This window comes from Eriocheir sinensis, chromosome 26 (genome assembly GCF_024679095.1).
Source record: "Eriocheir sinensis breed Jianghai 21 chromosome 26, ASM2467909v1, whole genome shotgun sequence".
Lineage (NCBI taxonomy): Eukaryota > Metazoa > Arthropoda > Malacostraca > Decapoda > Varunidae > Eriocheir > Eriocheir sinensis.
This window is the reverse complement of record NC_066534.1, coordinates 9,802,242-9,828,519: the sequence shown is the minus strand read 5'-3', so window position 1 is coordinate 9,828,519 and position 26,278 is coordinate 9,802,242. Positions and strand designations below refer to the sequence as shown.

Sequence of the window (26,278 nt, the reverse complement as noted above, 5' to 3'; positions counted from 1 at the left end):
GAAGAAAGAACGCAAGAAAGAACGCAAGAAAGAACGCAAGAAAGAACGCAAGAATGAACGCAAGAATGAACGCAAGAATGAACGCAAGAAAGAACGCAAGAAAGAACGCAAGAATGAACGCAAGAATGAACGCAAGAATGAACGCAAGAATGAACGCAAGAATGAACGCAAGAATGAACGCAAGAATGAACGCAAGAATGAACGCAAGAATGAACGCAAGAAAGAACGCAAGAATGAACGCAAGAATGAACGCAAGAATGAACGCAAGAATGAACGCAAGAATGAACGCAAGAAAGAACGCAAGAAAGAACGCAAGAATGAACGCAAGAATGAACGCAAGAATGAACGCGAGAATGAACGCGAGAAAGAACGCGAGAATGAACGCAAGAATGAACGCAAGAATGAACGCAAGAATGAACGCAAGAATTAACGCAAGAATTAACGCAAGAAAGAACGCAGGAAAGAACGCAGGAAAGAACGCGAGAATGAACGCAAGAATGAACGCAAGAAAGAACGCAAGAAAGAACGCAAGAATGAACGCAAAAATGAACGCAAGAATTAATGAACGCAAGAAAGAACGCAAAAGTTAATGAACGCAAGAAAGAACGCAAGAAAGAACGCAAGAAAGAACGCAAGAATGAACGCAAGAATGAACGCAAGAATAAAAGCAAGAAAGAACGCAAGAAAGAACGCAAGAAAGAACGCAAGAATGAACGCAAGAATGAACGCAAGAATGAACGCAAGAATGAACGCAAGAAAGAACGCAAGAATGAACGCAAGAATGAACGCAAGAAAGAACGCAAGAAAGAACGCAAGAAAGAACGCAAGAAAGAACGCAAGAATGAACGCAAGAATGAACGCAAGAAAGAACGGAAGAAAGAATGCGAGAAAGAACGGAAGAAAGAACGGAAGAAAGAACGCAAGAAAGAACGCAAGAAAGAACGCAAGAAAGAACGGAAGAAAGAACGGAAGAAAGAACGCAAGAATGAACGCAAGAATGAACGCAAGAAAGAACGCAAGAATAAACGCAAGAATAAACGCAAGAATGAACGCAAGAAAGAACGCAAGAAAGAACGCAAGAATGAACGCAAGAAAGAACGCAAGAAAGAACGCAAGAATGAACGCAAGAATAAACGCAAGAATGAACGCAAGAAAGAACGCAAGAAAGAACGCAAGAATGAACGCAAGAATAAACGCAAGAATGAACGCAAGAATAAACGCAAGAAAGAACGCAAGAATAAACGCAAGAATAAACGCAAGAAAGAACGCAAGAATAAACGCAAGAAAGAACGCAAGAATAAACGCAAGAATGAACGCAAGAAAGAACGCAAGAATAAACGCAAGAAAGAACGCAAGAAAGAACGCAAGAAAGAACGCAAGAAAGAACGCAAGAATGAACGCAAGAATAAACGCAAGAATAAACGCAAGAAAGAACGCAAGAAAGAACGCAAGAAAGAACGCAAGAAAGAACGCAAGAATAAACGCAAGAATAAACGCAAGAAAGAACGCAAGAATAAACGCAAGAATAAACGCAAGAAAGAACGCAAGAAAGAACGCAAGAAAGAACGCAAGAATGAACGCAAGAATGAACGCAAGAATGAACGCAAGAATGAACGCAAGAATGAACGCAAGAAAGAACGCAAGAATAAACGCAAGAAAGAACGCAAGAATAAACGCAAGAAAGAACGCAAGAAAGAACGCAAGAAAGAACGCAAGAAAGAACGCAAGAAAGAACGCAAGAATAAACGCAAGAATAAACGCAAGAATAAACGCAAGAAAGAACGCAAGAAAGAACGCAAGAAAGAACGCAAGAATGAACGCAAGAATGAACGCAAGAATGAACGCAAGAATGAACGCAAGAATGAACGCAAGAAAGAACGCAAGAAAGAACGCAAGAATGAACGCAAGAATGAACGCAAGAATGAACGCAGGAAAGAACGCAGGAAAGAACGCAGGAAAGAACGCAAGAATGAACGCAAAAAAGAACGCAAGAAAGAACGCAAGAATGAACGCAAGAATGAACGCAAGAAAGAACGCAAGAATGAACGCAGGAAAGAACGCAAGAATGAACACAAGAATGAACGCAAGAATGAACGCAAGAATGAACGCAAGAATGAACGCAGGAAGAACGCAAGAATGAACACAAGAAAGAACGCAAGAATGAACGCAAGAATGAACGCAAGAAAGAACGCAAGAAAGAACGCAAGAAAGAACGCAAGAAAGAACGCAAGAAAGAACGCAAGAATGAACGCAAGAAAGAACGCAAGAGTGAACGCAAGAAAGAACGCAGGAAAGAAAGCAGGAAAGAAAGCAGGAAAGAAAGCAGGAAAGAACGCAAGAATGAACGCAAGAATGAACGCAAAAATGAACGCAAGAATGAACGCAAGAATGAACGCAAGAATGAACGCAAGAATGAACGCAAGAATGAACGCAAGAAAGAACGCAAGAATGAACGCAAGAATGAACGCAAGAAAGAACGCAAGAAGATAACGACCGCCGGTTCATTCGTTGGCCGGATACTTGCTCATGCAAACGAGGTCCGGTTTCAAGACTTACACGAGATAATTGACGTTGAGAAGATTAAGGGAAACACATTAATTCGAAAAAATAGCTTCGCCGAAATTAGCTGATTTAGATAAAGAAGTGGAAGAAAAATGTGATACCAAAAAGACCGCTGTGATATACTTGTCAGGATCTGATGGTAGGGGAATGAAAACTCGCCTATATGCAAGGCAGTGTTTTACGAAGCGGGCTACTTGAAAACATGATAAGAAAAGGACAAAGAAAAATGGTAAGAAATAGATCGCTTGGAGAAAAATTATTAGGAAACGTGGATTGTGAAAAAGTTGTTAGGGGGATGATGCTGAGAAAAGGGCGTTGGGAAGAAGATGGTCGGAAATGGGGTAGAGGGAGGGTTTCGGAAAAGAAGGAAATCGAAAAAGGGATGCCGGGAGGAGGGAATGAGAGAAAAGTGTTGGGAAATGGATGTTGAAAAAGTGTTGAGAAAAGGAAATCAGAACGAGTATTAAAAAAAAGGCCCAATGTAAAGAAAAGGGTATTGGTAAATGGGAGTTAGGCTTATAGGGTTGTTTACAGGGTTGTTTATGAGTGAGTGGAGGAGACCAATGGGACATCCACGCACCGTTGACAGATTATCGTACTCAGAGCCTCGTATTTACCGGTTTCTGAGCCATAGCTATTGCCAAAAAACACCAATAATTAACCATTTTAACGAGAACTATATATGAAGGCAGTTATTGGGGTCGAGGAGGCAGTTTTGAGGTCGGAAATTGGCAAACATGGGAGGCTGATTACGAAAAAAGTTGGAAAGTTTCGTTTAGTCGGCGCAACATCTGTGGTTTTTTTTTTTTTTACAGACAGGGAGACAGCTCAAAAGCAAAAAAAAGCAAACAAAACAAAAAAAAAGCCGCTACTCTCTTGCCATATGCCGGAGAGAGACAGGAGGGGAAGGAATTATAGGAGAAGGGAGCAGACCCCAGGAGACGGGACACAACCCCCGATTGATACTTGCTACCCATTCACTGCTGGGTGGACAGGGGCGTAGGATATCGGAAAAGCCGGCCAAATTTTTCCACTCCGCCCGGGAATCGAACTCGGGCTCTCTCGATTGTGAGCCGAGTGTGCTAACCACTGCACCACGAAGCCCCCTATGGCTGAGTACGACAATCTGGCAACGTTGCATCCACGTACGGTAACTCATGGGGGGGCGGGGGCAAGATGATCGTTCCGGGCAAGAGTGGCTTAGAACGGAAAGGGTAACATCTGGGAAGGAGGACACCGTTGGGAGGGGGGGAGGGGTAGATTGCGGGTGAGTGATGCAACCCCCCCCTGGTGTATGCTTCCCGATAGTTAGTAAGAGTTAGGAAAAGAGGGGATGAGGAAGGCGTTGGGATGGGAGTGTTGTCATAAGGTGTTGCGTCGACGTGGCCTGGATGGACGAGGTCGAGGCGGATGACACTTGTTGCTGGAAAACCAACCAGTAAAGCGGAAGAAGAGGGAAATTTACTTAAGAGGGTAAAGTATTTTCTCTCTCTCTCTCTCTCTCTCTCTCTCTCCTTTCTCTTATTCACGCCTTTCTTTCTCATTGGAGGACAAAGTAAAAGAATATGAGACGATTGGTTGCATCACTCAGCTTTCCACTTCGTTGCGTGGCACATCGCCCCCAGACGCACTAATTTTTATGTGTGCGATCGCTTCAGACTTTCCTCTTGCTCTCATCGGTGACATGGTTGATTAATCGGCGTCACGATGGTATCTGAGCGGGAGAGGAAAACGTTAGAACTTATCAAGACAGAGACCAAGCTTTGTTCCCGAGCGGTCCGAAGCCCATGAACATTTTTGCATAAGGATCCCAAGCTTAAACTTGGGGGACGCATGTATAATTTCGTGGGTCCAGTTCATTGGCATGTTAGTATTACTATTATCCTGGGAAGAGGTAACTGTCATTATCTTTGCCACTGACACAATGCAATGTTAACCCTTTGACTACGGATTTCCTACAGTCAGACATCACCAAGCTACAGAAATGGAACAAAAAGTGGCTGCTACAATTCAGTGAAGAGAAATGTAAAGTCCTGCACCTTGGGAGTGGATATCCAGCACACCAATACCACATGGGATACACTCCACTATCCACCACAGAGGCAGAGAAAGACCTGGGACTATATGTTACCAGGCTACCAGTGAAGGCGAAATCCGTGCCAATCGCAGCGGACGGGTTAACCATCAGGAAGGACCGGAACACTACAAGAACAATAACTATAACCTTTCACTTTCCATCAACACCTAATTTTCATATCTTGAGTTTCTTTTTTACTTCTCCTTTGTGATAGTGATGCTTTCAACTGAACAGGAAATAAAACAACAAACCGTGTATAACTTGGTTCTTTTTTTCTTAACTCGTGCTCATTACCGTAAGGATAAAGAATGTAACTTTAATTCATAGTTAAACCTTCTTTTCTATTGGTGGCGTGCTCTCCTCAGCTCTTTCAATGCACGTAATTGACTGCTCTTTCGCCCACTTCTTCGGATTCTTTACAGGAACAGCGAGTAGCGGCCTTTTTTTATTGTTTCCTTTTTTGTGTGTGCCCTTGTGCTGTCTCCTTTGCTGAAAAAAAAATGTGTGTACACGGTCACGGTTGGCTAATGAATTTTTATCCATAGTGGTTATGCGATTATGCAGGGCTAACACTCTGCTGATGGTACGTCTCAGTCGTCTGTTACTGATGTTCCTTGCTACAGGTCTCATACAATAGGCCCATATCATAGAAGTCTGGCAGGGGAAGGCTGAGACTGTTATCATAAAAATGTCATACAAATTGTCAGCGATATAATGTAAGAAAAAAAGTTTCTTGTGTTCCTCGATAGTACTCCATACGGACTATCACCGTCTTGCAGGTAACACGCGTATTTATTATGCGAGGGTTGGTTTACTTCCCAGCCATTCAGCCAGCCAACAAGCCGTGCTTTGGAACGTTGAGACTCCATGGTAGTTGCCGCCGTACAGGCTGGCCAGTAGCTGACCCCATAAGCTAGTGTCCACCTTCACATAATGTATGTCTTCAGTGTGTCACTGACGATAGAATGGTAATCAATGATGCGACAGTATATGGCTTGGAGATTAATTTATCCCGGATTTATCGGTGGGCGGATGAGTGCCTGGGTGGAAAGGGGTGAAGGTATAGGCCTGAGAGGGCCCAGGCTTGAAAAAAAAAAGTTACTTCGGAAAAGCACGTGCATCATCTAAACACGGACACCGTAATTATTTTTGCGTTATAAGCAATTTTCGAGCGTTATTCACCCAAGGCCTCGGGTTATCGCGAGCTCTGACCAACTGGAATGAGCAAAAAGGAGATAACGAATGATACATACTACACTCTCCTATCCGCTCACTTCGGCGACATGAATACGAAGACATCCGCGTCGCGGCGGTTCCCCAAACATCCAATCAGCACTGAAAGAGAGCAAAGCGTGAGAACTAATGGGTGAGAGAGAGAGAGAGAGAGAGAGAGAGAGAAAGCATACCAGCGTCAGGGGAGAAGACCGGTGGTTTAATTAGTGAATGCCTAGGAACGGTCGGCGAACAGTTTTTCATTTTGTCGCCCACGGGTGCAGAGTTGGTGTTCGTGGCTGCTTTGAGGAGTAAATTGGAGCGTGGAGAGTGAGGGAAGCACTCCTTTGACAGTTGAAAATGTCTTTTGGAGCATTTCTCTTTTTTTTTGGCGGCCAGGAAGTGAGCGAGGAAGCCAGGAATCGGTTAATGTTTTAGTATCTCTGACTTAACGTTTCTATGTTTTTTCGTATTGGTGTCTGGCGAAAATGGATTATGGAAATATGTGAAATAGTTGCTTGATTCGAAGAGGAAGATAAACTTTGGCTGTGGCCTGTGAAGCAAAGATAAGGTAGGTAGTGGTTGTAGTAATAGTAGTAATAGTAGTGGATAGGATATAAATAGACGGCCAGGGAAAGAGCAAACAGACGAGCATATGACCAAGAGCGTCCCTGCACTAACAACGCTAAAGCTTCCGTAGTTACTCGTATTGGATCCTCCGTGACGAAAATTGAATATACTGATGTTTGATTCTGTTGGTGGTGATGGAAACGAGAGGAAATTTTGGTTGTTGCCTGTTGAGCGACGATAACTTAGTGTGTATTGGTTCGCGTCGTAGTTACTCGTATTGGATCCTCCGTGACGAAAATTGAATACCGATGTTTGATTCTGTTGGTGGTGATGGAAACGAGAGGACATTTTGGTTGTGGCCTGTGGAGCGACGATAAATTAGTGTGCATTAGTTTGCGTGATGTTAATTGCCGTAAATGTAATACTAAATGGCTCATGATGTTGCTGATAGTAAATGGAAGACGTGGACATATTTGTTGTGGCTTTGTGGGACGAGGATATGATAGGAATGTGTACTGGTCGACGATTTTAATTTTACTGTAAATGAAATAGTAAATGATTGATGATGTTGCCGATTGTAATTTTTTTGTGACTTTGAGTAACGAATATAACATAGAAAGTATATTGCTAGACATGAAGTGGCTGAAGTTAGGTGTATTAGCTGGTGGATGTGGACAGTATGCGTGTGTGTTAGTTGATGTTAGTGTGTTAGTTGATGTTAGTCGATGTATGCGTGTGTGGTAGTTGATGTTAGTGTGTTAGTATGCGTGTGTTAGTTGATTTGATATGAAGTGCAATGGGTCTGCTTGTTACTGGAAGATGGTAGACTGGACACATTATCGATTTCATGAAAGATATGACTGGTGTATAAATATTTCCTGTCGTGCGTCGATGGAATATATAGATTGGAATATTTGTTGCTGGACGTCGATAGGACTGAGTAAATAGGTATATATTGACGGAAGCAAGTGGATTCGAAACATTTCTACATGGAACAAGGCTTGGGCAGAATGAAAAAAAAAAGCTTGTTGGAGATATGAACCAAACGAATAATTTTTTTTCGCTGGCAAACGTTGGATGGACAGAACTGGAAGTGGATATTTTTGTCATGGATGCAAAAGGAGACGAAATAGTTTGCGAGGGAGTCACGAATGTTGAAAAAAATAAAAGATAAAAAAGCTCGGTTATGTTAGAGGAGTAACTTTTTGCCGCTGAACATAAAAAAACATAAAATAAAAATGCTTCTATTTTGTCAGAGGGAGCCATTTTTTTTCTTTTTCTGGGCGTTAGAAAAGTGAGAGCAGAGAAAGAATTTGTCGGGAGAACAGAATACTAATATGGTGTTTGTTTGTTTGTTTGTTTGCGTGTGTGTGTGTGTGTGTGTGTGTGTGTGTGTGTGTGTGTGTGTGTGTGTGTTAGAAAAAAATATGTATCGTTTTCTTTTCCCTTCCCTTGGTTCCATCTCCCTCAATGTGTCTCCCCGTTACTCACCCTCCATCTCTCAGACTCTCTCTCTCTCTCTCTCTCTCTCTCTCTCTCTCTCTCTCTCTCTCTCTCTCTCTCTCTCTCTCTCTCTCTCTCTCCAGCGGTAGCCATTCGTATCCCTCTTCACCTGTTTCGTTATTCCATCGAACTCGAACGCCGGAGAGACGGATTGGGAGGTCGAGGCAACGCGTATCTCCGTCTTCGGTCCTCAACGAAATTTACCTTCAGCCTCGAGTGCATGGTTTCCGTTTTCTATTTATTTTCCATTAAAACTTTTGGTTCGCCCTTTTGCTGTGTTTAGTTATTTCTCGTGTACTTATCCAGCAAAGCGTTACATCATGGGTTTTTTTTGCGTGTGTGTGTGCGTGTGTGTGTGTGTTGGGAAGCTCGTTAATTAGTCTCCAGAAAAGTATAACCTCAACTTACAAGAAAAAAATATTAATTAGTTCTCTGCATTATGTAATTTTTTTAGGCCTTGTCTTTTGATTTTTTTTTTTATCTGATTTTTTTAGTTCACTCTAGCGTCACTGTGTGTGTGTGTGTGTGTGTGTGTGTGTGTGTGTGTATTTTTTTACAGTAAAGGAAGCAGCTCAAGGGCAAAAATAAAATGAGAACAAAAAAAGCCCGCTAATCAATGCTCCTATAAAAAGAAGTATAGATGACCGGCCAAAAGAGATGTCAATTTCGGTTGAAAAGGTGTCTTGATACTCCTCTCTTGAAGGAGGTCAGGTTGTAAGCAGGAGGAAATACAGACGAAGGAAGGCTGTTTCAGGGTTTACCAATGATGAAAGAATGAAGATGCTGCTTTAATCTTGCGTAATGAATTTGGATAGTATATGGAAAGGTCCCTGTGCTATCCAAATCCCTTGTGCAAGAGTTAAGCAGCATTTTCATTCTTCATCACTTTTGATAATAAACTCTGAAACAACATTCATGTGTATGTATTTCCTCCTGCCAGTGACTTGAACACTTACAAGAGGGGAGTATCAAGACGCTTCTGCTAACGATTCTGACCCTCTTTTTTGGGGGTTCTCTTGCTATACACCATTCCTAGGAGCAGCGCCAAGGAGTTTTTGTTTCCGTGTGCGTGTGTTTGTGCGTATCTGCGCTCACGCGTGTGTGTACTTGTGAATGTTTTACTGAAAAGAATGAATCTGAAGGGCAAAAAACTTAAAAAGGGATTAAAAGCTAGCTGACGCTGCTCCTCGGAATAGTGTATAGCGAGATAATCCTAAAAGAGAGGGTCAGATCGTTTATAGAGGTCTTGATACTCCCCTCTTGAAAATGTTCAAGTCATTGACAGGAGGAAATACAGACACATGAGGGTTGTTCCAGAGTTTGCCAGCGAAAGGGACGAAAGAATGAAGATGCTGGTTAAATCTTGCACAAGGGATTTATATAGCATAGGGATCTTTCCCACCTCTTGTTAATTCCGACGGTTCAACGTCTGTCGGATCTGTCTCTAAAGCTGAACTCTTCGCTCAAACCTTCTCTGAATATTCCGCCCTGGATGATTCAAGCTGACAAGGCACTTGTATATGGATAGTATCTGGGATGGGGAAAAAATGGTGTGTGCAGTTCTACGTCTGCATATCTGTCTATCCTCGCGCCTCTCTTCTTAACCTCACTCTTTTCGCTGGTGCGTGAGCTGGAACAATAGTAAGAGGAGGGAAAGACGATTAACTAAAACATTTCCTTGATCGTCTTCTCTTCTCTTTTTCTTATTGCTCCATTCCACCCACCTTCTTCCTCTTTCCCTTCGATAAAGCTTGCCTTCTTTTTGATTCCTTTCTTTTTCTTTTCTTTTTCTTTAATCGTCTTCTCTCTCTCCCTTCCTCTTGGTTTCATATCACACATTTTTTTTTTCATTCGTCTATGCTTGCTTGCCTTCGCTGTCTTATTTTATGCAACCTTTTCCTGGCCTTTTTTTTGTATCCCTAAGAACTTCCCTCACATCATGAATATCCTGCTAATCTGTGCTTCGTGGGAGAGGGTTGTTCAGTTATGTTGCTGCAGCTTGTAAGGGTGTAGACTGAATGGGGCTTAAATTTCTTTGTCTTCGTGTAAATCATGCCTTTCCTGGTTGCATGTTGTTGAGGTTGTGAGCGACGTCATGATTAAGTGACTGACATACATAGAAACAAACTCTCTCTCTCTCTCTCTCTCTCTCTCTCTCTCTCTCTCTCTCTCTCTCTCTCTCTCTCTCTCTCTCTCTCTCATCCCCCCCCCTCCCCCCCTGCATAAGTCAATATAACTGGCTCGAACTTTTTTCATGCATTTAGGTGCAAAAGTTACGTTATTTTTTTTTTCTGTTCCTTGCTGTGTCGCTCCCTCAGTCACACCGTGAGCTTCCCTTGCGTTATTGTTTGCTAGGAAGCGTTCATCTTCAGGTGGTGGTGGTGCTGGGGCTAGAAAAATCTCCAGCCGATAGCGCTCATGTCATTAAGTTAGGCAGAATATGCTTCGAATATTGAAAACTCAACCCGTTATAACGCAGAAGCCATTTAGTATTGCGACAGGATTGGAATGAGGAGCTTCTGTCATGCACGGAATTAGAAAACCAGGACTGTGAACATAAAATAGCAAAAATAAGGAACATATGATGCGTATATCCTGATAAAAAAGAAATCTTACACGTTAGCCGTATTTACTCCACGGAAGATAGGCTTGAACCACACATTATAGACTAGATTTTACAAAATAAACTCATTTGTTCGTACTGCATTGAAAAAAAAAAAAAAATCAGTGTAAAATTGTTTCTGAAACTAAGCTAATTACTAATGTAGGAACGCAAAAACATGAAAGTAAAATTGGACAGAGACTAAATAATATCAGTAAAACTAATTTCAGGTAGTAGTTTGGAATACTGGTTAAAAGAGGACGCTTGGGATAGGAAAAACTGTTCGTTCTCCTCGCCAGGACGCGTGGATCATAGAGATGAAAATCAACCAAGGCTCTGGAAAATAAATTAAGTATTTCCCAAAGAAGAATGGAGAGATTTTTGGTAGGAATCATTATAATGGAAAATAACATCTGCAAAATAGACTTAAGGAAAGGCAAGAGTGGACGACATAAAGGCGATGGTCAGGATACAAGTGTAGGGGAGAGAGCAAGTTGAACGAGAAAAGTGAGGGACTGGGAAATAACTGTTATTATAAGACCCAAGGAAAGACAGTTCAGTTGTTGTGATGCATTTTAGAAGTATAGGGAACGTTTGCATCGAAATGGGAAACAAGAGGCCCGCAACAGACACGAGTGGAAATGTTTGTTGAGGCTTGTGTGTGTGTGTAGAATTATACAGACTGAGTAGGATAATGTTGATAATGAGGATGATGATAATGACACGAATTTGCATTATGACGATATTGACTGCACAAAGAAATTATGTTAATGTCAACTATACCGAAGCAACTAGACCCAATGGAAAGTAGAAACAAAACTAATAAACATAATTACCTCCTGTCCATCTCCACAACACCTTGTACTGAAGGTATCGTGGTGGTGTTCAATCAATCAATAAATGGGGGCATACGCCGGGGGCCGCGTCGCCTCGCTCAGCCTACGACGCCAACTCCGGGGGTCCCTCCGGGCGAGTCTGCATATACGTAGGCCCCTTTCCCATCCTGAGTACCTCCCGGCAGGAGATCAAGCCACGAACTCCGTGTGCGTTCCCCTGGCCTCCTCCACTCAAGGGTGGCTCTTACAGAGACAACCCGATAAGCAGGATCAGCTTCTGGGTAACGTTCCACGTGCCCGTATAGCTGGAGTTGGAGTTGACGGACGAAGCAGGCAATATATGTCGAATCAGTCTCACGGAGTAGTCGCCGGTTTGACACAAAGTCATTCCGGCGATATCCCATGATTCTGCATAGACATTTGTTACCAAAGGCATCAATCCGCCTCTCCAAGTTCCCATTTAGTGTCAATGTCTCACAGCCATAAAGTAAGACAGGGAGCACAAACGACTTGTCACTTGTAGATCCGGATCTTTGTCCTTCTGCACAGGTATCGAAATCGCAATATACTCGTGGTGAGCCAGTTCATAAGACCGTGGGCCAAGCCAGTCCACCGTAAGACTTCCTGGCGAGACTCACCGTTGTTCTGAACTACGCTACCAAGGTACGTGAAATTTTCCGAGATCTCAATGTCCTCGCCACACGCATGAACAGACTGTACTGTTTCATCTAGCAAGCCTTCAAACACCTGTACCTCTTGGCCTAGGAGACCTGGAGTCCCAGAGTGGAGTGCTGGTGTTGGTGATAAAATAATATGTTAATGGTGTGGATACTGTTAATATTGTTTCTCGGTGGTGATGGGGTGGTGGTATTGGTGATGTGAGTGATTTCAGTGTGTTAATGGTATTGTTGTTTTCCTGTTGTTTTCCTATGTGATTGTGGAGGTGACAGTTTAGGTTGTGGTGGTTGTGTAGATAGTGCTGTTGTATTTGTTGTTGTTGGTGGAGGTGGAGGTGGTTGGTGAGGTTATTAATGTTATTGTTTTTGGGGGTGCTAGTAATGGAAAGGGGCTGTGTGGATTAAGATTTTGATGATAATGGTGGTGGTGGTGAGGGTGGTGAATGTGATGGTAGTGATAGTCGTGGTGGTGTGTGGTGTTGATGAGATTATTACTACAGATGTTTTGTGGATTCTACTAGCGGTGATGGTCTGTGTGGATTAAGGAGTTTGACGATAATGGTGGCAGCGGCGGTGGTGGTGGTGGCGATGGTGGTGATGGGCGTGGCGGTGGTGGTGGTGGCGGCGACGAGGGTGAGGACATCAAGAGGGACGTCAAATTGTGGTCCTTGAATCGCTGGAAACCCTTAATGAATTTTCGGTATATTACTTTGGTGTTTGGCTCACCGTATTGATCCGACGACCGAGGCCTAACCCCCCCCCCCTCCCCCTACCCTTCCACGAGAGAGAGAGAGAGAGAGAGAGAGAGAGAGAGAGAGAGAGAGAGAGAGAGAGAGAGAGAGAGAGAGAGAGAGAGAGAGAGAGAGAGAGAGAGAGAGACAGACACAGGCAGAAAGATAGATACATAGATAGATAGATAGATTTAGAGATAGATAGACTGATAGATAGATTTATAGATTTAGAGAGAGAGAGAGAGAGAGAGAGAGAGAGAGAGAGAGAGAGAGAGAGAGAGAGAGAGAGAGAGAGAGAGAGAGAGTCTTACCTATAACACACTGAGTTGTTAGCACGGAACGAAAACCTTGCTAATTACGGGCCCAGGGGAGGGAAGGAAAGTGGAGGGCAGAGAGCACGAAGGCGAAGTTAAAAGAGAAAGTATAGGAGAAGGGAAAAGTCTGGCGGCTACACGTTTTAGAGACAAGTTTTACACATTTCACACTTTTATCTTTTTTCTTACTCTTATCAGGACGTATCTTCCTTCGCTCCTTTGTGCCACACCCTCAAGCCACTCCTGGTTCGGTTTATCCTTCCCTCCTTCCCTTGCTTTGCCTCCCTACCACACTCCTGGGTGTTGGAAGAGACTGAAGCGAAACTGGCAAGTGTGTTTTGACTTATCGATTCATTGATTATTTGAGAGCAACACGTACAAGAAAAAAAGAATGGAGTTCAAGAATAACTTTGATCTACTACTACTACTACTACTACTACTACTACTACTACTACTACTACTACTACTACTACTACTACTACTACTACTACTACTACTACTACTACTACTACTACTACTACTACTACTACTACTACTACTACTGATAATAATAATAATAATAATAATAATAACACTACCACTACTGCTATTAATATAACTACTGTTGCAGATAACAATGAAAATAATAAATATCATTAGTAATGATAATTAATAATAATAATAATAACAATAACAATAACAATAACAATAACAATGATAATGATAATAATAATAATAATAATGAAAATAATAATGCTACTACTACTGCTACTACTACTACTAATAATAATAATGATAATAATAATAATAATAATAATAATAATAACAAAATAATAGATAATAATAACACTAATGATAATAGTAATTACTCTAGCTTAGCATTATAAATAACATGAAAATAAGATAGTTTCCTTTTTAACTGAAATGTATTACAAAACGCATGTATATTTTACCAGCACCAATAGCTCAGTCATGTACTCGCAAGCGACGGTAGGAGATAAAACAGGAGGGAAGGAAAAGCAATGAAACAGAACTGATAAAAAAAACGCAATTCATAAAAAAAGAAAGGGAGCTAAAAATGAAAAGTCATAAACATAATTGACTGCTCTTTCGGCCACCTCATCGGATTCTTTACAGGAGCAGCGAGTAGCGGGCTTTTTTTTATTGTTGTTTTCTTTTTGTGTGCCCTTGTGCTGTCTCCTTTGCTGTAAAAAAAAAAAAAAAAAAACTAATCCATTTGTGTATCAGTGTCAGATGCAGAGATATTCCAGGAGACACTCACCGTTCCCATATCTGTACTGACTAATAGGAGCATTGGAGCATTTGTTGTGTGTGCGTGTTGTTTGGGGTGTGTGGTAGGGGGGATTTCCAGGCAAAGCTTACATATGCCCTCTTTTCTGTACTTCCCTACCATACTCCCGCTCACTCTCTCCCCCATTTTATTTTCTCTTCTCCCTTCCCTCTGTCCTTCTGTCAAGCCATTTCCTACTTGTTTTTCTTGTTTCCTTGGTTGTGTTATTCTTGTTTTCCCTCCTCGCTTCCTTTCCTTAATTGCAGTCTTTGTTTCCTTCTCTGTCTTCCCTCCGTTCTCTCCTCTTCCCTGGATCATATTTCCGCCTTTCCTTCTTTCCATTACCTCCCTTATTGCTCGTCTTCCCTTCCTCTGTCTTGCATCCTTTATCATGCGTCCCTTGGTCTGTCTTCCCATATATCCTTCATTTCACAACCTCCTCTCTTTTTACCTCGTTTATTAATTGTTCCTCCGTGCGCTCTCTTTGTTCTCCACCCCTTCACTTCTCCTCTTCCTTTAGTCCCTCATTCCTGATCCATCTGCTTACTACGCTTTTACGTCTCCTCATTCCATTTCTTTCTTGCGCTTTCTCTCCGTTCCCACGTTTTTTTTTTTTATCAATTTTCAAACTCTCTCTCTCTCTCTCTCTCTCTCTCTCTCTCTCTCTCTCTCTCTCTCTCTCTCTCTCTCTCTCTCTCTCTCTCTCTCTCTCTCTGTTGTCTTTTTCGATTTATTTTTCTTTTTTTATTTCTCTCTCTCTCTCTCTCTCTCTCTCTCTCTCTCTCTCTCTCTCTCTCTCTCTCTCTCTCTCTCTCTCTCTCCTCACCCTCCTTCTCTTTCGTCTTTCTTTACCTGTAAGCCGCTTTTCTTTCCTTCCCATTTTCCTTTTCCCCATCCACCCCTCGTTATTTCTGGTTTGTGTCCCTCCCCCTCTTTTTTTCTTCCTCTGCATCCCTTCTTTTTTCTTTCTTTCAGCCATCAGAGAACTGCACTTCGTTGGCTGTACTTTGTTCCCTCAGCCCTTTGTCTTCCTTTGATCCTCATCTCTTCTACTTTTCTTGAAACCACACTTCGTCTCTTCCTTCTTCTCTTTTAGCTATTCTCTGCTTCCATGCGGCCTTCCCTTTTAGTAATTATCCTCTTCCTGTCTTTCATCCTTGGTTTTCTTTCCTTTCCTTTCTTCTTCTTCCCAGCCTGGAATCGGCCTTCATTTGTATATGTTTAAAATGTTCTTTGTATATTTCATTCGTTTGATATTTCGTTCTTTTTTTCCACTTTTTCAAAACTGTTCTTTATGTAAACTATTTGGTTGCTTTTCTCATTTCCTTCCTTTGTGGTCTTCAATATTTTGTGGATTACATTTACGTAATATTTCCTTTCTTTTTTTAACTTTATTTTCTCTACTGTCCTTTAGAATGACTTTTTTTGTTCTTTTCTCTTTCTCTTTCTCTGTACTCTGAAAGCCTCTCCTTGACGTATCTATTCTTCTTTGCTCTCTACTTGTCTTTCTTCCGCGCACTATTCTCCTTCATATCCCATCATCCCCACATCACCCTCTCTCTCATAACTCCTTCCCTCACACCCTCATCTCCATGCCATTCCCATTCTTTGTCATTTATTTCCATTTTCCACTTTTTTTTATATCAGACTCGCGTACTTTTTTTTCCATCTTCATCTCTTCTTTCTCCCCTTCGTCCCATATTCCTGCTCATAGGTACTCTGTCTTGTTGCCAATTCAATTTATTATCCTTTCTCTGCTCGTTTTCTGATTTTCCGTCAAGGTTGGTCATTTTTTTGCGGGATTTTCGAACCGACCTCGCCTCTATGCTTCGCCTTTGCCTCGTACCCATATTCTTCCTCATTTCTGCATCGTCAGTCAGTCTTTTAGTCGATCAGTTTGTCAGTCAGTCAAACAGTCAAAGCCAGATGCGAGAAACTCTTGTCATATTGTAAATGATTTTATATTTTGTCAATCAAAATGCAAATTAAAACTAATTAATGAGTTAGTCATTAATTCACACTCAATTAGTGAGTTGATAGTTGGTAACATGGCAAACTTGGCGAGTCAGTCAGCCTCTCTCAGTTAGTCAGTTCAACAATTAAATAGATACTGAATCAATCAGTTAAGCCTTCAAACAGTCATTCCGCTGGTACTCAGTCAGTAAATGAATGAGAGAGTAAGTCAGTCGGTCAATCAGTAAGTCACTCAATCATCTCACTCATTTATTCATACAGTCAGTCAGTCAGTGTTCAGTCATTCGGTCAGTCAGTCATTTTTCTGTTAGTCAGTCAGTCAGTCGGTTGGTCGGTCATTTATTCGTTCCGTTAGGCAGAAGTGGAGGCATTTCGGGGTCCATTACGCACTGGTGATTATCCTCGTGGCAATGGTGATGGTGGTGGTGGTGATGGTGGTGGTGGTGATGGTGGTGGTGGTGGTAGTAGTACTTGTAGTATTAGTGGTGCTAGGGCTGTTGGGGATATTGCCGATAATGGTGGTAGCGATAGTAGTGGTTGTGGTAGTTGTAGTAATAGTATGCATGGCAGTGGTGGTAGTGATAGTGGTGATAGTAGTGGTTTTAGTGGTACTTATAGTAATAGAAGAGGCGATTATGGTAGTGGTAGTGATGATGTTAATGGTGGCGATGTTGGTGTTATATGTACAGGTGGTTAAATATGAAATGACGGTAGTGATAGTAATAGTGATAAGTAGTTGGGGATGCAGCAGTGGTAATGGCGGTGGTGGTGGTGGTGGTGGTTGGGGGTCGTATGGCCTTGAGACAACCTCGTAAGTCGTCTCGTGTGACTGGAAGACAACACGAATCTAATCAATCAAGTCACTTCAAAGTCGTTACTGCCTCTATAATAGTCGTGTGAGTGTCTGTCATCATCATTGTGTGTGTGTGTGTGTGTGTGTGTGTGTGTGTGTGTGTGTGTGTGTGTGTGTGTGTGTACATGCGTTCGTCCCTCAAACAAACACACTCTCTCTCTCTCTCTCTCTCTCTCTCTCTCTCTCTCTCTCTCTCTCTCTCTCTCTCTCTCTCTCTCTCTCTCTCTCTCTCTCTCTCTCTCTCTCTCTCTCTCTCTCTCTCTCTCTCTCTCTCTCTCTCTCTCTCTCTCTCTCTCTCTCTCTCTCTCTCTTTGCTTATCTGCACCCGCACCCTCAAACACTTCCTTGTTGTGCTTAAGAGACACGACACACTTTGAAGTTTAGGAATAACTTTGGCCGCCGCGTGAAAGAATTCAAGTTTGCGATGGCGGAAGCATTAAATTTTGATCTTGAAATTTTATTTATGGAACAGGGCTGGCTTTATCCGCAGGTATATTTTTAGACATGATTTGGATTACTCTCTCTCTCTCTCTCTCTCTCTCTCTCTCTCTCTCTCTCTCTCTCTCTCTCTCTCTCTCTCTCTCTCTCTCTCTCTCCTGCTGAGTAATGAAACACGAGCTGTGGTGTCCGTAGAGTTTTATTTAGAGCTGAACATAATTAAAATCTACGCACTACATTTGTCACCTGGTCATCTAATTACATTCATTCATCACAATTGCCGTCACTCACCTGCATCAGTTAGCTTCATTCTCTCCTACCATTTTGTCATACGTTCATCTCTTTTCTTGCTTCATAACCTTTTCTACGCTTCTTTGTAATGTATTTTTCATTCTGTTCGTCCTTCCTCATTTCCTCGCTCATCTCATCCTACTCCTGCTTCCACTCTTGTTCCATCTCCACTTCTTCTTTTTCCCTCTTCTTTTCCTTCTTTCACGTCCATTTTTATCTTTTTCTTGTCCTCATCTCTTTCTAATCCTTCTCCTCTCTCCCTCTTCTTTTCCTTCTTTCTCGCCCATTATAATCTTTTTCTTGTCCTCATCTCTTTCTAATCCTTCTCCCCTCTCCCTCTTCTTTTCCTTCTTTCTCGCCCATTATCATCTTTTTCTTGTCCTCATCTCTTTCTAATCCTTCTCCTCTATTTCTTATCTTTTTTATATTCCTTTTCCTACACTCCAAACCGAGCACAAAGGAATGAGCGATGTGGTTCACAGCTAGTGTCAGGCGAGTTTCACATTCACTCATTTGCGCGTCAAGTTGTGGAAATGGTGCGACCGAGTGTTGAAACGGAATAGTAAATCACGTTCTCTTGGCGTCTCTTTTGTACTCTGTCGGAACTGGTTCATTATTTGTTTTAGTCCGGAATCTGTCACGCAGGGATGAAAGAATTTCGCACTGGTATTACACTTTTTTTTTACAGTAACGGGTAATCAAGAACCCAAATGTCTTCTATAGTTTCTCATTATTTCTGTTGATTTATGTACCTTTAGAAGTTCTTAGGGATCATTATGTTAAACCAAATACCTTGTAGTCTTCATTATTTTTTGTTCATTTATTTTCTTAACTGTAGAAGTTTTCCAGATCATTAAAATTACGAACTCACACACACACACACACACACACACACACACACACACACACACACACACACACACACACACACACACACACACACACACACACACACACACACACACACACACACACACACACACACACACACACACACACACACACACACACACACACACACACACACACACACACAACTTACTTGATTGAGATTCCACCATTGAGCGCATTCTGTTGCTCGCTGCGGCCAGTAAATCTTCCCTGACGCTTCCCCCTGATCGCTATATATGTCCCCTGTCAAAGTTAAATGAGACATAAGGTGAGTAGCGTGACCAGAGTGAGAGACAAGAGGAGTAGGAGGAGTAGGAGGAGGAGGAGGGCAAAAGTGCACAGGACCAAAATAGGGATCAATGACCAAAGTGAGAGAAAGGAGAAAGGGAGGGAGAATCAGAATCAGAAAGGAAGAGGAAGTGCACAGGACGACGAAAGGGATTAGTGATCGCAGTGAGAGGGATTGGAAAGGAGAATGGGAGGGAGAAGGGAAGAGGAGGTGCACAGGACGACGAAAGGGATTAGTGATCGCAGTGAGAGGGATTGGAAAGGAGAAAGGGAGGGAGAAAGGAAGAGGAGGTGCACAGGACGACGAAAGGAATTAGTGACCGCAGTGAGAGGGATTGGAAAGGAGAAAGGGAGGGAGAAAGGAAGAGGAGGTGCACAGGACGACGAAAGGGAGTAGTGACCGCAGTGAGAGGGATTGGAAAGGAGAAAGGGAGGGAGACAGGAAGAGGAAGTGCAGAAGACGAACATTAATGACCAAAAAATGTGATTGGGGAGGAGGAAATGGCGGCAGGAAAGATGGATGAGCATTGCAAATAACATGGAGAGAGTAGTGATTGACGACTGAGAGGGAGAGGAAGAAAAGAGAATGGAAGATAGAAGAACACTGAGTAGCGGAGAGTAGCGATTAACGATAGAGAGAGGGAGAGCATGGGGAGAGAAAGGAAGATTAAAAAGAATACGAAGGAGCATGGGAGAGCAGTGATTGGAGATCGAGAGAGAGGAGGAGGGATAGATAAAGGAGGATGTAAGAGCATACGCAAGAGTCGGGGAAAGTAGTGGAAAGAGCACATAGAGAGGTCAAGGAATGGAGGGAGGGTCGGAGGGATTGGGGTGAAAGAGCATAACAAGAGCATCTGAGCGTTTTGATCAGAGTGAGAGGAAGGTAAAGAGGGAGATGCAGGGAGTAAAAGGATGGAAAGAGAGATGAAAGAGCATGTGTAAGAACGAGGAAAGGTTACGTTTATTTTCCTTCCCTCACGCTCACCCCCATGTATAAATATCTACCTTTACCTCAAGGAAGTGTGTGTGTGTGTGTGTGTGTGTGTGTGTGTGTGTGTGTGTGTGTGTGTGTGTGTGTGTGTGTGTGTGTGTGTGTGTGTGTTTGTCTGTCTGTGTGTAGGTCTGTGTGGTGGTGGTGGTGGTGGGGAACCCCCTTCCACTCCCTCCCACATATAAATAACTGGGTTTATTCCCTGGAATGAAGCCTTTGTGTGTGTGTGTGTGTTTGTATGTGTGTGTGTGTGTGTGTGTGTGTGTGTGTGTGTGTGTGTGTGTGTGTGTGTGTGTGTGCATACTTACGTACATATCAACGGGGTCAAAAGGTGTCTTACGTATATACGCACATTAGTAATACGTACAACTAGGCACAGTAGGGACGGATCACGTGTCTGGCATTCCAAAGACAGCTGCCTAAGTGCACTTGCGTGTGAAATTTAACTCATCACTACCTGATCACGTGGTGGAGTAGTGGTCACCACCCAGTATCCTTCCGGGGTGACCTTTGGACCTCGTTAGCCGACCTATTAGTACTTTTTTTTACAGTATAGGAAACAGCTCAAGAGCATAAATAAATGATAAAAAAAGTCCTTTAATCCCTACTCCTATAAAACCAAGTATAGATGAGTGGCCAAAAGATATATCAATTCCGGCTGGAAAGGTGTCTTGTACTGTCCTCTTGAAGGAGGTCAAGTCGTAGGGAGGAGGAAATACAGACAAAGGAAGGCTGTTCCAGAGTTTACCAGGGAAACGGATGAAAGAATGATGATGCTGGATAACTCTTGCATAAGGGATTTCGACAGTGGATTTGGACTGCTGGAACCTCTAACACTAAACCTTGTACCCCTTGCTCAAAGGGGAGAATAACCACTTTTTTGTCAGCGTGGAAATCGAGTGGAGCTTGAACCTCAGCTCTCCAAGGTGGAGCCTGAATGGGCAGAGCCTTAGGGCCACTGTGTGTGTGTGTGTGTGTGTGTGTGTGTGTGTGTGTGTGTGTGTGTGTGTGTGTGTGTGTGTGTGTGTGTGTGTGTGTGTGTGTGTGTGTGTGTGTGTGTGTGTGTGTGCACGCGCGCGTGTGTGTGTGCGTATGTGTGCGTGCAGCGTGCATGGTTGTTTGTGGCTGTGTATGTATGAGTATTATTGTGTATGTTTTTTTTTTGTGTGTGTAACTTAATGGGACTTCTTAACAACTTACTTGATATGTACCCGGGACTTGATAGTTAGCAACGCAGAGTGTATATACTAAGATATTAATACCTTACAATTATATCCCAGACTGTGCAGAAGCGCATGTATGTATGTATGTATGCATATATGTATGTATGTATGCATGTATGTCTGTCTGTCTGTATGTATGTCTGTATGTCTGTCTGTCTGTCTGTCTGTATGTATGTATATATGTATATATGTATGTATGTATGTACGTATGTATGTATGTATGTATGTATGTGTGTGTGTGTGTGTGTGTGTGTGTGTGTGTGTGTGAATGTATGTATATGTATAGAAATGTTTGTATGTATGTATGTATGTATATGTGTATGAATGCATGTGTGTATGTATGTATGTATGTATGTATGTATGTATGAATGAATGTATGTATATATGTGTGTCCAAGCCCCGCCGTGTCCGCAGCACCATCATATATCGCCGTCGTGTCGTGGAGGCGTCGCGTTAAATATTCATGGCGTGAGGCCGAACATCAAACTAGGCGTAAGGGACGGGAGAGCAATAATATTTGTCTTCGTTTCTGGGGTTCGCGACGCTGCCCTGCTGACGACGAGGCCGAGGACGACGACACACCATGATTTGGCAATGGTCAGGCGATGCTTTGGTGCGGTGAAGGATATTGAAATAGTATGTTTTAACTCTATCGACAGGCAAACAAACAAAAAAAATCATATAACTTTCTTTCTAATGAATTTCTACTTCCTCCGATACATAACCGTTTCAAGAGAGGAGTTTCTAAGCATCCCTGGGACTATATATGACCATTCGTTTGACCTATTTTGTTTTATTTGCTGGAAGAGGAAGTTATGGTTACTCTATATTTGTTTTGCCTTCGTCTGCTTCTTTTACGGGGGCTTCGTGGTGCAGTGGTTAGCACACTCGGCTCACAACCAAGAGAGCCCGGGTTCGATTCCCGGGCGTAGTGGAAAAAAATGGGCGGCTTTTCCGATACCCTACGCCCCTGTCCACCCAGTAGTGAATGGGTACCAGGTATTAATCGAGGGTTGTGTCCCGTCTCCTTGGATCTGTTCCCTTCTCCTATAATTCCTTCCCTTTCTGTCTCTCTCCGGCATATGACCACAGATGTTGCGCCGACTAAACGAAACTTTCCAAACTGCTTCATTCACAGTAAATACGAACCCTACAAGCACACACAGACCTAGGAAATCAATAGAGGTCGTTGAAGATGCTTTCTAATGTCACCATGCGTCCAGGAACAAAGTAATCAACTATTGTGTGTCTTCATTGCCGTGTGGAGCCTCAGGAATCAATGGCAATCAATAAACAGGAGAAATATTCATCATGGGTCGCCGCAGGCCGTCGTGCGTGGAAGACCTTAAGTGACAGCGATATTATAAGTTTTAAGCGGTCCAAAGGCTTCAGGGTTTACAATAGCTGTTAACTACTTACAGACAACCCAATCGTCTCACTTCTACTATTTTCCTGATATGGGTTGGTTAGTGGTTGGGTCCAGTCTGTGCCGCCTTGTGTGAATTCAATTATGTTTTTTACAGTACCGAAGTATTTGGTTTGAGAGAGAGAGAGAGAGAGAGAGAGAGAGAGAGAGAGAGAGAGAGAGAGAGAGAGAGAGAGAGAGAGAGAGAGAGAGAGAGAGAGAGACAGACAGACACAGACAGACACAGACAGAGAAACAGAGACAGAAACAGAGACAGAGACAGAGACAGAGACAGAGAGACAGAGACAGAGACAGAGACAGAGACAGAGACAGAGACAGACAGAGAGAGACAGAGAGAGAGAGAGAGAGAGAGAGAGAGAGAGAGAGAGAGAGAGAGAGAGAGAGAGAGAGAGTAAAGGAATAGGTGAATAGAGCTCGGGGAGAAAAAAAAAACTTCACAAGACTAACTTTTTGAAGCCTTGCACACTGAAACCTAAGAAGAACTGAGAATAAGAAGAAAATTATTGACTGAAGGAGTGAAACGTAGATCCAGTGAAAGAAACAAGCAGAGAGACAGGCAGATAAAAATAAATAAGAAAGGAAGTGAAAAGACGATAACGAACCCGGACTCTCCTTTACATTTTACACGCCAAAAAAACGTGAGAGTAGAGATTCTTACCTTGCTGGCACCACAAGGCGAAGAGAGCTTGTGAGGAGGGGCCATTGTGCTGAGAGGAGAAGGAGAAGAAGAAGGAGAAGGAGGAGGAGAAGGAGGAGGAAGGAAAATGGGAGAAAGAAAAGTACACGCAGAAAGACCGACACAGAGGCGTGAATGAGATTAAGGAGGTTGTGGACGAAGAAGATGCGGAAATAAAAGTGAAAAGGAGGTGAAGGAGAATGAGAATGAGGACGAAATGGAAGAGGAGGACGTGGAGGAGGACGTGGAGGAGGACGTGGAGGAGGAGGGGGAGGAGGAGGAGGAGGAGGAGAGCATGAATGGAAGGGAGGGATTTAGCATCAATATATCGTTTATAATGTAGACGAGCACGTGGGAGGACAGCGGGGGCCTCAAGCCGTCGATAGGATGAACGTGTGTGGGGCAAGCGTGGCACGTGGCGGGTCGTGTGTGTGTGTGTGTGTGTGTGTGTGTGTGTGTGTGTGTGTGTGTGTGTGTGTGTGTGTTATTCCTCATATCTCATCGCCTACACTAGAGTTTCTGGAAGAGTTAATGGATGCGTGTGTGTCTATGTGTGCGTGTGTGTGTGTGTGTGTGTGTGTGTGTGTGTGGGTCAAAGGGTCTCACCTCACTGCACCACTCCGCCTCTTCCTTTCCCTCACTCTTTCTACATCTCGCCGGGGAGTGTGGGCGAAGGGCGAACAGCGGAGGTTAGTGGACGCGACTCGTCTCTCTCTTTGGCTTCCCACGCCCTCTCCCTCTTCCAGGCGTGTGTTAATGGAAGGGAAATGTGTAAGGCGATGGAGGAGCTTTACATAATACCCTTTCTTCCCCCTCCTGTCATTCTCCCTTCCTACTTCTCTCTTCAGTTTCGTCTTTTTCTTCATTTCGCAGATTGTACTATGTGGGTGATGACTGCGAAACTTTAGATGAAGTTAAAATGAAACGTTCGGGACAAGAACTCCCTCGCTGATGCTGCAAATAGAATGAATAAGAAAAATAATTAATTTAATGGATGGAACAGTGTGAGGAAATCACAAGGCGGGTAACTTGAGAATGGGGAAGATGGGAAAGGAGGTAAATGAACGACATCAAAAAGAAAAGAAAAAAGAAAGTAAAGAATAACTGGTGACGCATTAGAGGTAAAAGGAGGACGAGTAGGTGCAGTGTGTGTGTGAGAGAGAGAGAGAGAGAGAGAGAGAGAGAGAGAGAGAGAGAGAGAGAGAGAGAGAGAGAGAGAGAGAGAGAGAGAGAGAGAGAGACACAGAGACACACACACAGAGACACACACACAGAGACACACACACAGAGACACACACACAGAGACACAGAGACACAGAGACACAGAGACACAGAGACTCAGAGACAGTGTGAGTTCATGGAAGAGAGACAGTCCATGAGAGCCGATTTTTCCATCCCTGATCATGCTGGCAGGAGCCGTGTTGCCTTTTTTATGCCCTGTGATTCACGCGTGTCCGCCGTCATGTATGCAGATGAGAAAACTGAAACCAAATTAGGAGTGGGAATTGCCTTTGGCGCCTCCGCATCGCCCCGTGCTTGACCCGCTGCGAGGCCCTTCCACCCGGGGCGAGGCCGAGACGAGACGAGGGACGCGGGGAGGATGTCAGGGGGTGGAGGCAAGGAAACGGAAGAAAGGGTGTAAGAGGAATTGAAGATGATGTAGAATGCTGGGAGGACGTTAAGGGCGGTAGGCAAGGACACAGAAGAAAGGAAGTAGGAGGAATAGAAGGCGATATAGAATGCTGGGAGAACGTTAAGGGCGGTAGGCAAGGAAACGGAAGAAGGGGAGTAGGAGAACAAGAAAATATATAGTACGCTGGTAGGACGTCAGGGGGTGGAGGCAAGGACATAGAAGAAGAAGTAGGAGGAATAGAAGAAAATAGAGGATAATGATAGGACGTTAGGACTGACGGCAAGAAGGCAAAAGAGTAGGAAGAATAGATGGCAATATAGGACACTGGTAGGACTTCGGGGACGGGAGGAAGGGAAACAAAAGAAAGGGAGTAAGAGGAAAAGAAGAGACATAGGACGCTGGCAGAACGTCATGGGATGGAGGCAAGGACACAGAAGAAAGGGAGGAGGAAGGAAAGAAGAGGTATAGGACGCTTGCAGGACGTCAGGGGATGGAGGCAAGGACATATAAGAAAGGGAGGAGGAAGGAAAGAAGAGGTATAGGACGCTTGCAGGACGTCAAGGCGGGTGGCAAGGAAACAGAAGAAAGAGAGTAGGATGAATAGAAGATAATATAGGATTCTGGTAGGACGTCTGGGGTTTGAGGCAAGAAAACGGAAGAAAGGGAGTAGGAGAAATAGAGGACGATAGAGGATGCTGATAGAACGAAAGGGCTGATGGCAAGGAAGCAAGAGAGAGTAGGAAGAAAAGAAGAGATTAAGAACGCTGTCAGGACGTTAGGGGCTGATGGCAAGAAGACAAGAGAGGAAAGAGGATGAAAACAGGAGATTTAGACAGGTGATAGAACGTTAGGGATTGGTAGTGTGGAAAGACAAGAGAGGGAATAGGAAGAAAAGAAGAGATTTAGAACGGTGATAGAAGGTTAGGGATTGATAGTGTGGAAAGAAAATAGAGGAAACAGGAAAAAAAAGACGGGATTTACGACGCTTCTAGAACTTCAGGGGCTGGAGGGAAGGACACGGAAGAAGGGAAGTAGAAATAATGGAAGAGGAGGAGGTGAAATTAATAAAAAAAACGCTGTGACAAGATTTAGGACGCTAGGAGGACTTTAGTGAGTGGGAGGCAGTGAATTGTAGGGGAACTGGAAGGTAAGAGAGAGGGTGAATCATACTGGGGACGGCAAAGCGTGTATATTGAGTCGTAACTAAATAAGGAACAATCAGAGGCTCTTGATCTACTAA

The 26,278-nt window shown here is 43.3% G+C and overlaps 1 protein-coding gene across 1 annotated transcript in view; it reads left to right on the top strand.

The window, feature by feature from the left end:
- LOC127003902 (RNA-binding protein 25-like) overlaps positions 1-24,758 on the top strand; it is a 32,247-nt gene extending 7,489 nt beyond the window's left edge. The window contains exons 2-3 of the mRNA XM_050871007.1: positions 1,045-2,130; positions 24,732-24,758. Of these exons, the coding sequence (XP_050726964.1) occupies positions 1,045-2,130; positions 24,732-24,758 (1,113 nt within the window). The remainder of the gene's footprint in view (positions 1-1,044; positions 2,131-24,731) is intronic.
- The last annotated feature ends 1,520 nt before the right edge of the window (positions 24,759-26,278 follow it).